Source organism: Ptychodera flava, chromosome 6, assembly GCF_041260155.1.
Source record: "Ptychodera flava strain L36383 chromosome 6, AS_Pfla_20210202, whole genome shotgun sequence".
In the NCBI taxonomy this organism is placed as follows: domain Eukaryota; kingdom Metazoa; phylum Hemichordata; class Enteropneusta; family Ptychoderidae; genus Ptychodera; species Ptychodera flava.
The window spans coordinates 33,217,630-33,231,219 of NC_091933.1; the positions used below are offsets into that span (position 1 = coordinate 33,217,630).

The following is a 13,590-nucleotide window of genomic DNA, read 5'->3' on the forward strand; positions in this document are numbered from 1 at the left end:
CGAGAAATCTGTTGCGACATCGCGACCTGTAATTTGCATACAGAGCAGTTTTCCCTTCGTTCAAACAGCGAAATTACACTCCGTTTCAAATGACAAACGCACTATTTGGTAATGTTACCGGAAAAATTATTTATTTGACGTAAGAAATGGCCATAACTATTGGTTTTGTTGGCATATAACCCGTTACAATGTAGATTTTCCCAAACGGTCTAGTTCGGTGTCCACCCTTGGATTTCTTATGAGTAAGAGTGTGTGTACAACTATTCATAGTACCCAAATTCGCAAGAAGTTGCAGCGTGCGCATGACACAGCTGGGAAAATAACGCGTCCCTGTGCACTATACATATTAACGTCAAATCTCTCGCGAGACTTTGCTCGATGGCAATTGCGTACGCCGGAGAGAACAATACGGAAGTGGATATGGTTTTTTCGCGAATCGCCGAAAGAGAAGCGCAGATCAACAAAAGATTGACAAAAACCCACGATTTTGCTTTTTTTGCGGAATTTTTTAAACAAAAATCACTTTCGCCACTGTGGCAAATTAGGATCGATTTTTGTTCGCCACTTCCGATTTGAATTCGCATTTGCGAACATGGCGAATGGGCAGCGCGAACACAGATATATATATATATATATATATATATATATATATATATATATATATATATACACACATTTATATGTACACAAGAAGTTACCAAACAGTCACCACCATCACATTGTATCAAGCTTTCACAGAATGTTTGATGATTTCCTTAGGTGATTTTTGAAGTCCCTAATGCTGATTATTGTCCAGCAAGAGCATTGCCAACTTGAAACAGCTTGTTCGTATCACCACTTTGTAACAACATTTCTTTGTAAATGTTCACTTCATGAAGAACAAAATCATTTAATAAATGGTATCAAAGGAAATTCTAAACAAATAGCATTTTAGAAAATATTTGCAAGAGATGTGATGAATTAAGAAAAGAAGTTTAGGTCTCTTTGGCCAAAGCCTTTGTGTACTAATATATCATTTATGGCATAACATCAAAATGAATGTGCCATACATATTACCTTTGATGTTTGCTTGTTAAATTAAGAGACACATGGAGATATTGAGGCTATTCCTGCTGAACCTGCCTCCATCATTAAAAGAATGTGTTTTCAATGAACCTGTAGAACCAGTCAGTCCCTCCATGTGAGGAAGGGACTGGTGCACACATTCCACACTTTGGAACTTTTTTTCTGCTTTCTTTACAGTGACACTGATGATTCCAGTGATGATGAGGTAAGAAACGCTACTATGTTGCCATGGTTATCATACTGTGCACACAAGTCTTTCCATGAAAAGTTGAGAAAGTTAAAGGCAATCAACTGGTATCTAATTTCACAAATGTCAGCATATAAGTTAAAACATGAAAACTTTACTCACCAATGCTCAGACAGAATGATAACCAACATTTTCATATCACGCTCTTTCATCAAAATTTGGACCAGTTTGAGAAAATCCTTCATCTAATCATAAACATTCATTGTGAATTCTCATTTATGAAGAAAAAAGTGATGTATGAATGATTTCAGTTCTTGTATATAACAACTAGTGGGTTTATAGGTATACAGTCACCTGCAGTGTTTCCGTTAACGCAAAATCCTGCGTATTTTACGCAAAATTGTTCGGAAATACGCAAAAAAAATCATGACTGCGTAAACAAATACGCATTGAGAAATGCCGCCCAATGACACGACGTACTTGGCCCGCACTACATTGCCTGAACGTGGTTCAATGCAGGACAAAAATAGAACATATGCACCTGCTTGCAAGTGACATTTATCATGATATTGCAACATTTTAGACTTACGCAGACCGCAGCCCTTTATGCAACATTGTATTTCATCATCACAAAACGTCATGTCAATCAGTTCTGTACAGACAATGGCACCACAGATGCAAAAAATTCAAGAATCGATCGAGTCTACGTTGTTGGTAACACAATACAGTTAATGGTCATTACGTCGCATGTTATTTGGAAAGTGTTTACGGGTGACCATTTAGACTCTGTCGGGTTGCATTCTTGAGAGGTCCCGCTGGACTTTGAACAGTATCTGCTTTTTGTTAGCCCTTTGGAAACACTAATTTCGTAGTCAGAAGGTATTTTCTTTGAACATGAACTCATTGGGCTGCTCAACGATCATATACGGGACATGCATCACGGCATGGCAAACGTTCAGCTACACCTTGAAGCCCCCCAGGTTGTTGTTTTTTGTTAATAGAGCATGCGCATTACAGGAAACCCCCAAGTTCTACAGAAAAGACTGCCCAGCTCACTTCAGATACTGATTCCTACCGTACGCATTTTGAATACATTTTACGCAAATAAAAACTCAGTTGCGTAAAATCGTACGCAAGTTTTGAAATTGTAACGGAAACGCTGCACCTGTAATCTAAATATGCCCATATATGGTCAAAGGGGCGTTCCTTGGTATTCAAAATGCCCATGTGATGGCGCTGTGTTTAAAAAGCGGCCACCTGATTAAAATCTGTGTTTGGTTCGATTTTCTCTTTCCATGGTAACTGTGGCAAGATTGGAACAAGTGACAGTATACCTTTAACAGTGCTTTTACCGTTACCCCTTACTGGTAAACCTGCATGTGTTTTTGCACATTCTGTTTCAATGCGTATTACCTCCATAACAATGAATTTCCTGTCGTGCACTGTACATAATTCCTGACAAGTATTGTTATGTATAACCAAGGGTGATGATAAAAGATAGTTCATAGTTTAAAGTAATTTATCAATAGTCTGAGCTAAACTTTCTTTATTTCAGAATGTCGGTGAGAACAATGAAAGAGAGGCCAGGGTAAGTAATCATAGCTATCCCTCTTGACTTTGAAAAAGTGTATTCATAGATGTTTTACTTAACATTCATTGAGTCAGATTACGTCACAGGAACAGCCGCTACGCGCATTGTGTCGCTCCAGAAAGTTTTGAAATTTTGCCATCAGACTTTAGTGCCAGACGATCAAACATCGTTGCTTCGTACATGTGAATATACTTGGAAAGTGATGGGTGTCGACATTTCTGCATGGAGGGTTGCTATCGGCTGTTTTATTCATCCAAAAAGTTGGAAAGGGATTGCCATTCACAACTACACGCCATTTTCGAAGTGGAGCGCGGTGAACGATCTTGCATTCCGATTAGCCTGCTGTACCTTGGTATGTAGTTGCATATCATTATGCAGTTTTGGCATTGTGTTTGGCATTGATTCGCTCTATGATTGGCTGATCGCTACAGGCAAAATTACATCAGATGTGCTACTATTGTCTGAAATTGGAGGTGTCAAGTGCATGCACATATTAGGCCTATACAATTGTGGAAATTTCAGTTCGCATTGGTACTTCACTGGGTCAACATGCGACACAAGTCCCAGTCTACTGAGCATTCAATTTCATCCAAGTACTTCAGCCATGTGTCTTCCAGCAACGAAAACTCCGTATGTAAGCCGACTGATCCAGCTCTCTGGGGATGTAGAACTAAATCCCGGGCCTGATACCCGACAGTCAACACTGACTCGTACGGGAGAACTTCGTCCTCCCGCCTCAAATGTAGATGAACCAGTGATGTCAGCGTTGCGGGAAATACACATTAAGGTGCGGAATTGTGTTTTTATCGTTTTTAGAAAGTTTAGCTGGAAGTTTAGAAAGCTAAATTAGAATTGTCTAAATCTAAATCTAAACTTAGAAAGTTTAGCCAGAAACGATAATTATCGCTTTCTAAATAGCGTTCTAAATTTAGAAATTAGCTGAAATTTAGAAAGTCGGCCTCGGGTGAAAACATTTTTCCAGGATATATCGGATAAAAACGATAATTATCACTTTCTAAATAGCGTTCTAAGTTTAGAAATTAGCTGAAGTTTAGAAAGTCGGGCCTTGGTGGAAAAATTTCTTCCAAGGATATATCGGATAAAAACGATAATTATCACTTTCTAAATAGCGTTCTAAGTTTAGAAATTAGCTGAAGTTTAGAAAATCGGGCCTTGGGTGAAAAAATTTGTTCTAGGATATATCGGATAAAAACGATAATTATCACTTTCTAAATAGCGTTCTAAGTTTAGAAATTAGCTGAAGTTTAGAAAGTCGGGCCTTGGGTGAAAAATTTCTTCCAAGGATATATCGGATAAAAACGATAATTATCACTTTCTAAATAGCGTTCTAAGTTTAGAAATTAGCTGAAGTTTAGAAAATCGGGCCTTGGTGAAAAAATTTGTTCTAGGATATATCGGATAAAAACGATAATTATCACTTTCTAAATAGCGTTCTAAGTTTAGAAATTAGCTGAAGTTTAGAAAGTCGGGGCCTTGGGTGAAAAATTCTTCCAAGGATATATCGGATAAAAACGATAATTATCACTTTCTAAATAGCGTTCTAAGTTTAGAAATTGGCTGAAGTTTAGAAAATCGGGCCTTGGGTGAAAAAAATTTGTTCGAGGATATGTCGGACAGAATCAGGAAAATACTGTATCAGTTTTGCCAAGCGGCAAATCCAAAGCTCAAATATGATTTTTTCCATAAACCCGCGAGAAAAGCACCCCTTATTGAATTGACCATTGCAACGGGCAAGAATTGAATGTCATGAAGTGGAGAAATGTGGCTCTGAGTGAGCGATGACGAAAAATTGTGAATGTTTATTCTTTGACCGTCAAAAACAAAGACTGTCAAATAGCCACCGCAAGTGTTAATGACAAATAAACCAGATGTGTGACGTGAAGACGAATGTAAATGACCATACTGCCACAATTCGCATGACCAAGGTGTGTTCAGACACAGACAAGAAGAGGGTCAGATAGTTCCACGACAATCGTGTCCATTGTGGTGCAAATTAATGCTAATAGCCTTATCAATGCCTCATTAGCATTAACTTGAAGCACAAATTGACGCGCGCGATCGTAATTGAACACACCTTGGTCATTAGAACTGTGGTAGTATTGTTCCATTTTTGGTTTATTGGACAAGCTCATTTGAGCTTTGGATTTTAAAACTTACTTCTGAGGGAAACTGGTAGTATTCGGTTTCTCCGGGTTTCTACGAGAAAACTCCTACATACTCACACTTTTTACTTTAATAGAAACACTTGGGAATATACAGATGACAACAGAAACGTTGTATCAGCCTTTTTTTCCGACATATTCTTGGAAAAGTTTGCGGGACTTCATCTCACGCACTCCACATTTCACTGTGAGCACGCAGCCTGGAGATGGCAGCCTGGCCGGCAACACTTTTGATAGGGCCAATGCATTAATTTGGAGGTACTATCTCGTCGGTCTATTGGACAAGTCACATTTGAGCTTTGGCTTTTAGAACTTGCTTCTGGGGAAAAGTGATAGTATTTTCCAGGTTCTACAAGACTGCTCCTACAAGCTCACACTTTTCCCCTTGAAACACCAGGGAATATACTGATGACAGCAGAAATGGTGAACCAACGTTTTTATCCGATATATCCTTGGAAATTTTTTTCCACTGACTCCGACTTTCTAAACTACAGCTAATTTCTAAACTTAGAACGCTATTTAGAAAGCGATAATTATCGTTTTTATCCAATATATCCTTGGAAAACTTTTTCCACTCCAACCCCGACTCTCTAAACTACAGCTTTTTTCTAAACTTAAAACGCTATTTAGAAAGCGATAATTATCGTTTTTATCCGATATATCAAGGAAAAATTTGTTTTCACTTCAGGCCCCATTTTCTGAATGATTCAATCTTGTACTGTGAGCACGCAGCTGGAAGATGGCGGCCTGGCCGGCAACACATTTGATAAGACCATTAGCATAAATTTGCATTAATCAGCACAAATGGACGCGATCGTTGTGGACAAATCTCAACACACCTTGGCAACCACAGGGGCAACAAGTTTAATAAGGCCATTAGCATTAATTTGCACCATTACTTAATCTGCACAAATGGACGCGATCAAGATAATCTCAACACACCTTGGTCATTTGAACTGTGGCAGTATGGTTACTTTTATATACATTCGTCTCCACGTCAAATATCTGGTTTATTTTTCATAACACGTAGTCTAGCCGGATGGTTATTTGACAGACCTTAGTTTTGACGGACAAAACAAATATTTACAATTTCTCTTCACAAATTGTGTTTATGCTGACTCACTGTCACATTTCTCTACTTCGTAACATTCAACTTCTCGCCAAACGCAATGGTCAATTTTATAGGAAGTATGCTCTCTCGGGGTCTATTGGACAAGTCATATTTGAGCTTTGGATTTTAAAACTTACTTCTTGGGGAAACTAATAGTATTTTCCTGGTTCTACAAGACTACTCCTACAAACTCACACATTTTCCCTTGAAACACTGGGAAAACATTACAATAGAAATGCTGTACCAACGTTTTTATCCGACATATCCGGTGACTTGTTTCTCAACGTAAAGCTCAACTTTCTAAACTAGAGCTAATTTCTAAACTTAGAACGCTATTTAGAAAGTGATAATTATCGTTTTTATCCAATATATCCTTGGAAAAAAATTTCAACGTAAGCCCCGACTTTCTAAACTACAGCTAATTTCTTAACTTTGAGCGCTATTTAGAAAGTGATAATTATCGTTTTTATCCGATATATCCTTGGAAGAAATTTTTCAACCTAACGCCCGACTTTCTAAACTTCAGCTATTTTCTAAACTTAGAACGATATTTAGAAAGTGATAATTATCGTTTTTATCCGATTATATCCTTGGGAAACTTTTTTCACTCCAGGCCCGACTTTCTAAACTACAGCTAATTTCTAAACTTAGAACGCTATTTAGAAAGTGATAATTATCGTTTTTATCCTATATATCCTTGGAAAAAAATTTTCAACCTAAGGCCCGACTTTCTAAACTTTCTAAACTTCAGCTAATTTCTAAACTTAGAACGCTATTTCTAACTTAGAACGCTATTTAGAAAGTGATAATTATCGTTTTTATCCGATATATCCTTGGAAAAAAATTTTCAACCTAAGGTCCGACTTTCGAAACTTCAGCTAAACTACAGCTAATTTCTAAACTTAAAACGCTATTTAGAAAGTGATAATTATCGTTTTTATCCGATATATCCTTGGGAAAAAATTTCAACCTAAGGCCAAACTTTCTAAACTACAGCTAATTTCTAAACTTAGAACGCTATTTAGAAAGTGATAATTATCGTTTTTATCCGACATATCCTTGGAAAAAAATTTTCAACCTAAGGTCCGACTTTCTAAACTTCAGCTAATTTCTAAACTTAGAACGCTATTTAGAAAGTGATAATTATCGTTTTTATCCGATATATCCTTGGAAAAAATTTTCAACCTAAGGCCAGACTTTCTAAACTACAGCTAATTTCTAAACTTAGAACGCTATTTAGAAAGTGATAATTATCGTTTTTATCCGATATATCCTTGGAAAAAAATTTCAACCTAAGGCCCGACTTTCTAAACTTCAGCTAATTTCTAAACTTAGAACGCTATTTAGAAAGTGATAATTATCGTTTTTATCCGATATATCCTTGAAAAAATTTTCAACCTAAGGCCCGCTACTAACTTCTAAACTACAGCTAATTTCTAAACTTTGAGCGCTATTTAGAAAGTGATAATTATCGTTTTTATCCGATATATCCTTGGAAAAAAATTTCAACCTAAGGCCCGACTTTCTAAACTTCAGCTAATTTCTAAACTTAGAACGCTATTTAGAAAGTGATAATTATCGTTTTTATCCGATATATCCTTGGAAAAAATTTTCCAACCTAAGGCCTGACTTTCTAAACTTCAGCTAATTTCTAAACTTAGAACGCTATTTAGAAAGTGATAATTATCGTTTTTATCCGATATATCCTTGGAAAAATTTTTTTAACCTAGGGCCCGACTTTCTAAACTTTATAAACTACAGCTAATTTCTAAACTTTGAGCGCTATTTAGAAAGTGATAATTATCGTTTTTATCCGATATATCCTTGGAAAAAATTTTCCAACCTAAGGCCCGACTTTCTAAACTTCAGCTAATTTCTAAACTTAGAACGCTATTTAGAAAGTGATAATTATCGTTTTTATCCGATATATCCTTGGAAAAATTTTTTTAACCTAGGGCCCGACTTTCTAAACTTTATAAACTACAGCTAATTTCTAAACTTTGAGCGCTATTTAGAAAGTGATAATTATCGTTTTTATCCGATATATCCTTGGAAAAAAATTTCAACCTAAGGCCCGACTTTCTAAACTTCAGCTATTTTCTAAACTTAGAACGCTATTTAGAAAGTGATAATTATCGTTTTTATCCGATATATCCTTGGAAAAAAATTTCAACCTAAGGCCCGACTTTCTAAACTTCAGCCAATTTCTAAACTTAGAACGCTATTTAGAAAGTGATAATTATCGTTTTTATCCGATATATCCTTGGAAAAAAATTTCCAACCTAAGGCCCGACTTTCTAAACTTCAGCTAATTTCTAAACTTAGAACGCTATTTAGAAAGTGATAATTATCGTTTTTATCCGATATATCCTTGGAAAAATTTTTTTAACCTAGGGCCCGACTTTCTAAACTTTATAAACTACAGCTAATTTCTAAACTTTGAGCGCTATTTAGAAAGTGATAATTATCGTTTTTATCCGATATATCCTTGGAAAAAAATTTTCAACCTAAGGTCCGACTTTCTAAGCTTCAGCTAAACTACAGCTAATTTCTAAACTTAGAACGCTATTTAGAAAGTGATAATTATCGTTTTTATCCGATATATCCTTGGAAAAAAATTTCAACCAAAGGCCCGACTTTCTAAACTTTCTAAACTTCAGCTAATTTCTAAACTAAGAACGCTATTTAGAAAGTGATAATTATCGTTTTTATCCGATATATCCTTGGAAAAATTTTTTAACCTAAGGCCCACTTTCTAAACTTTATAAACTACAGCTAATTTCTAAACTTAGAACGCTATTTAGAAAGTGATAATTATCGTTTTTATCCGATATATCCTTGGAAAAAAATTTTCAACCTAAGGTCCGACTTTCTAAACTTCAGCTAAACTTCAGCTAATTTCTAAACTTAGAACGCTATTTAGAAAGTGATAATTATCGTTTTTATCCGATATATCCTTGGAAAAAAATTTTCAACCTAAGGTCCCACTTTCTAAGCTTCAGCTAAACTACAGCTAATTTCTAAACTTAGAACGCTATTTAGAAAGTGATAATTATCGTTTTTATCCGATATATCCTTGGGAAAAAATTTCAACCTAAGGCCCGACTTTCTAAACTACAGCTAATTTCTAAACTTAGAACACTATTTAGAAAGTGATAATTATCGTTTTTATCCGATATATCCTTGGAAAAAAATTTTCAACCTAAGGCCCGACTTTCTAAATTCTACTCAGCTAATTTCTAAACTTAGAACGCTATTTAGAAAGTGATAATTATCGTTTTTATCCGATATATCCTTGGAAAAAATTTTCAACCTAAGGCCCGACTTCTAACTTCAAACTTCAGCTAATTTCTAAACTTAGAACGCTATTTAGAAAGTGATAATTATCGTTTTTATCCGATATATCCTTGGAAAAAAATTTTCAACCCAAGGCCCGACTTTCTAAACTTCGGCTAAACTGCTAATTTCTAAACTTAGAACGCTATTTAGAAAGTGATAATTATCGTTTTTATCCGATATATCCTTGGAAAAAAATTTCAACCTAAGGCCCGACTTTCTAAACTTCAGCTAAACTACAGCTAATTTCTAAACTTAGAACGATATTTAGAAAGTGATAATTATCGTTTTTATCCGATATATCCTTGGGAAACATTTTTCACTCCAAGGCCCGACTTTCTAAACTACAGCTAATTTCTAAACTTAGAACGCTATTTAGAAAGTGATAATTATCGTTTTTATCCGATATATCCTTGGAAAAAAATTTTCAACCTAAGGCCCGACTTTCTAAACTTCGCTAACTTCAGCTAATTTCTAAACTTATAACGCTATTTAGAAAGTGATAATTATCGTTTTTATCCGATATATCCTTGGAAAAAATTTCAACCTAAGGCCCGACTTTCTAAAGCTAACAGCTAATTTCTAAACTTAGAACGCTATTTAGAAAGTGATAATTATCGTTTTTATCCGATATATCCTTGGAAAAAAATTTTCAACCTAAGGTCCAACTTTCTAAGCTTCAGCTAAACTACAGCTAATTTCTAAACTTAGAACGCTATTTAGAAAGTGATAATTATCGTTTTTATCCGATATATCCTTGGAAAAAAATTTTCAACCTAAGGCCCGACTTTCTAAACTACAGCTAATTTCTAAACTTAGAACGCTATTTAGAAAGTGATAATTATCGTTTTTATCCGATATATCCTTGAAAAAAATTTTCAACCTAAGGCCCGACTTTCTAAACTTCAGCTAATTTCTAAACTTAGAACGCTATTTAGAAAGTGATAATTATCGTTTTTATCCGATATATCCTTGGAAAAAAATTTTCAACCTAAGTCCCGACTTTCTAAACTACTGCTAATTTCTAAACTTAGAACGCTATTTAGAAAGTGATAATTATCGTTTTTATCCGATATAGCATTGGAAAAAAATTTTCAATCCAAGGCCCGACTTTCTAAACTTCGGCTAAACTTCAGCTAATTTCTAAACTTATAACGCTATTTAGAAAGTGATAATTATCGTTTTTATCCGATATATCCTTGGAAAAAAAGTTTCAACCTAAGGTCCGACTTTCTAAACTTTAGCTAAACTACAGCTAATTTCTAAACTTAGAACGATATTTAGAAAGTGATAATTATCGTTTTTATCCGATATATCCTTGGGAAACATTTTTCACTCCAAGCCCGACTTTCTAAACTACAGCTAATTTCTAAACTTAGAACGCTATTTAGAAAGTGATAATTATCGTTTTTATCCGATATAGCCTTGGAAAAAAATTTTCAACCCAAGGCCCGACTTTCTAAACTTCAGCTAAACTTCAGCTAATTTCTAAACTTAGAACGCTATTTAGAAAGTGATAATTATCGTTTTTATCCGATATATCCTTGGAAAAAAAGTTTCAACCTAAGGTCCGACTTTCTAAACTTTAGCTAAACTACAGCTAATTTCTAAACTTAGAACGATATTTAGAAAGTGATAATTATCGTTTTTATCCGATATATCCTTGGGAAACATTTTTCACTCCAAGCCCGACTTTCTAAACTACAGCTAATTTCTAAACTTAGAACGCTATTTAGAAAGTGATAATTATCGTTTTTATCCGATATAGCCTTGGAAAAAAATTTTCAACCCAAGGCCCGACTTTCTAAACTTCGGCTAAACTTCAGCTAATTTCTAAACTTAGAACGCTATTTAGAAAGTGATAATTATCGGGTTTTTTTGCCGTGTTTATCGTTTTTAGCTAGTTTAGCCCCCATAGGGAATACACGTAGTTTAGAAATGGCTTTCCGATATAGCCTTGGAAAAAAAATTTTCAACCCAAGGCCCGACTTTCTAAACTTCGGCTAAACTTCAGCTAATTTCTAAACTTAGAACGCTATTTAGAAAGTGATAATTATCGGGTTTTTTTGCCGTGTTTATCGTTTTTAGCTAGTTTAGCCCCCATGGGGAATACACGTAGTTTAGAAATGGCTTTCAGGAAAAGACACAATTCCGCACCTAACTCGAAATACAGAACAGTATAAAGGACTTACAGAAAGACACAAAGACACTGAACAAGAAAATAGATAGGATGGAAAGTCAATTAAATAAAATGGAAGAAGCGATTGGTGAAGTTAAAAGCATGGCAGAAGAAAATAGAGAAAGGTTGAAAGGACTGGACGAGGTGGAAGAAGAAATCACAAGGTTAACGTCAGAGACAAGGCGACTACGTGTGCTGAATTCAGAGCTTGAAGACAGATCAAAACGAAACAATGTTGTGTTTAGAGGTGTGACGGAAGAGGAAAGGGAAACCTGGGAGATGACAGAAATGAAAATCAAGACTTTGATAGCAGATAAATGAACATTCAAGACAACATAGAGTTTGAAAGAGTTCATAGAGTGGCGGGGTCAAGAGGTAATAGATCGATCGTGGCCATGTGTTCCAGGTATAAAGATAAAGAGAAGATACTGTCAAAGAGCCAAGCCTTGCGCGGAACAAATATTTACGTCGACGGACATTTCTCAGAGCACACCAATTACATACGGAGGAAGCTGTTTGGCAAGAGAAAGGAGCTGATAAGTAGAGGTATTCGAGCTTTTGTAAATTATAATAAATTAATCAGCTACGACGAAGGTAACAGACAGGTGTACATATTCAATGAAAAATCAGGTTGTGTAGAAAGACAAGAACATGTAAGCTAGGGGGTGGCCAAGGCCGAAATAGTACGGACGAACTTGGGAAGACAAAGAAATTGCGTTTCCTGTCTTGGAACGTTCATGGATTGTATAATAAATTACTAGACAAGTCTTTTCTTGATTTTGTTACAAATTTTGATGTCATTTGTGTACAAGAAACTTGGTTTCACAAAGATTTAGTATTTGATAGAAATATTACTGGATTTACCGAATATCATATCTTTAGGGAAAGGAAAGCCAATAAAGGTCGGGTTGGGGGAGGAGTTAGTGTTTTCATAAATAATGTATTTTCTAAAGGGGTCATTCGTTTGTCAACAACTTTACCAGATGCCATCTTCTTCATATTAGACGCTGCTACACTTGGTTTGTCCAAAAATGTTATCCTAGGGTGCATTTATGTTCCCCCTGAAGGGTCATCCCGCTATACTTCTGAAACGAATGGTATTGAGTTGTTGGATAATCAAATTGTTGAGCTTAAAGTCAAACACCCAGATTGTCATTGGGTACTTATGGGAGATTTCAATACTAGAGGTGGGTTTACACGTGTATTTTTTTAAACCTGAGGGAATCTGATTAGTCGTTCTGTAAATATTCCTTATCAGCGATCTAAGCGATCTCACGTTTACACGTCATATACAAGGTATGAATTTAGTTCGGGTCAAGCGCCCTCAGCAATATCTGGGCTAGAGAACAATCGCTTGCTTGCAATGGCGGACCCACACATCATGTAGCTGCTGTCTACGCTCTTTTTGTGTTCTGTCAACCAATCGAGATGCCTTCGGCGAAGAAATTTACTAGGAGAGAATATTGTTGGCCTCGCCCCGTCTGATGTCATTATCTATTTCATGTTAAGATGAAACACCTAGACAGACACCTACAATACAGACTCTTATACGGAAAATTGAGACAATCAAAGTTCCAATGCGACACTAGTAACACTGGATTTCCATGAGCACGAATACACCACATTATGAGGCAATTGAATCAGTTGGCAGAGCATTAAATCAGGAAAGATCATCAAACAATTACATAATCAAGTAACCAACAACGAAATACATGATAGCTCTGCTAGAAATAATCTTAATAAACAACACATTTGAATTCAACGATGAATTCTACGGGCAAATATGGGGATGCTCTCATACGGAAATAATCTCGATGGGTTGTTCGCCAGAAATAGCAGATATTAGGCCTTCATTTCACGAGACAGAAATGAGAATAATACTGAAACGCAAACAACAAATACCGACCTGGCTGAGGTTCAGGGACGATGTTTTCCTGA

The 13,590-nt window shown here is 35.8% G+C and overlaps 1 protein-coding gene across 2 annotated transcripts in view; it reads left to right on the plus strand.

The window, feature by feature from the left end:
• LOC139135549 (translation initiation factor eIF2 assembly protein-like) overlaps positions 1-13,590 on the plus strand; it is a 36,893-nt gene that overhangs the window by 3,556 nt on the left and 19,747 nt on the right. The window contains exons 3-4 of one of the 2 annotated variants that reach the window (XM_070702991.1): positions 1,243-1,270; positions 2,808-2,840. In XM_070702991.1, the coding sequence (XP_070559092.1) occupies positions 1,243-1,270; positions 2,808-2,840 (61 nt within the window). Of the gene's footprint in view, positions 1-1,242; positions 1,271-2,807; positions 2,841-3,370; positions 3,631-13,590 lie in introns of those variants that run through there. The other variant, XM_070702990.1, reaches the window with a different exon arrangement.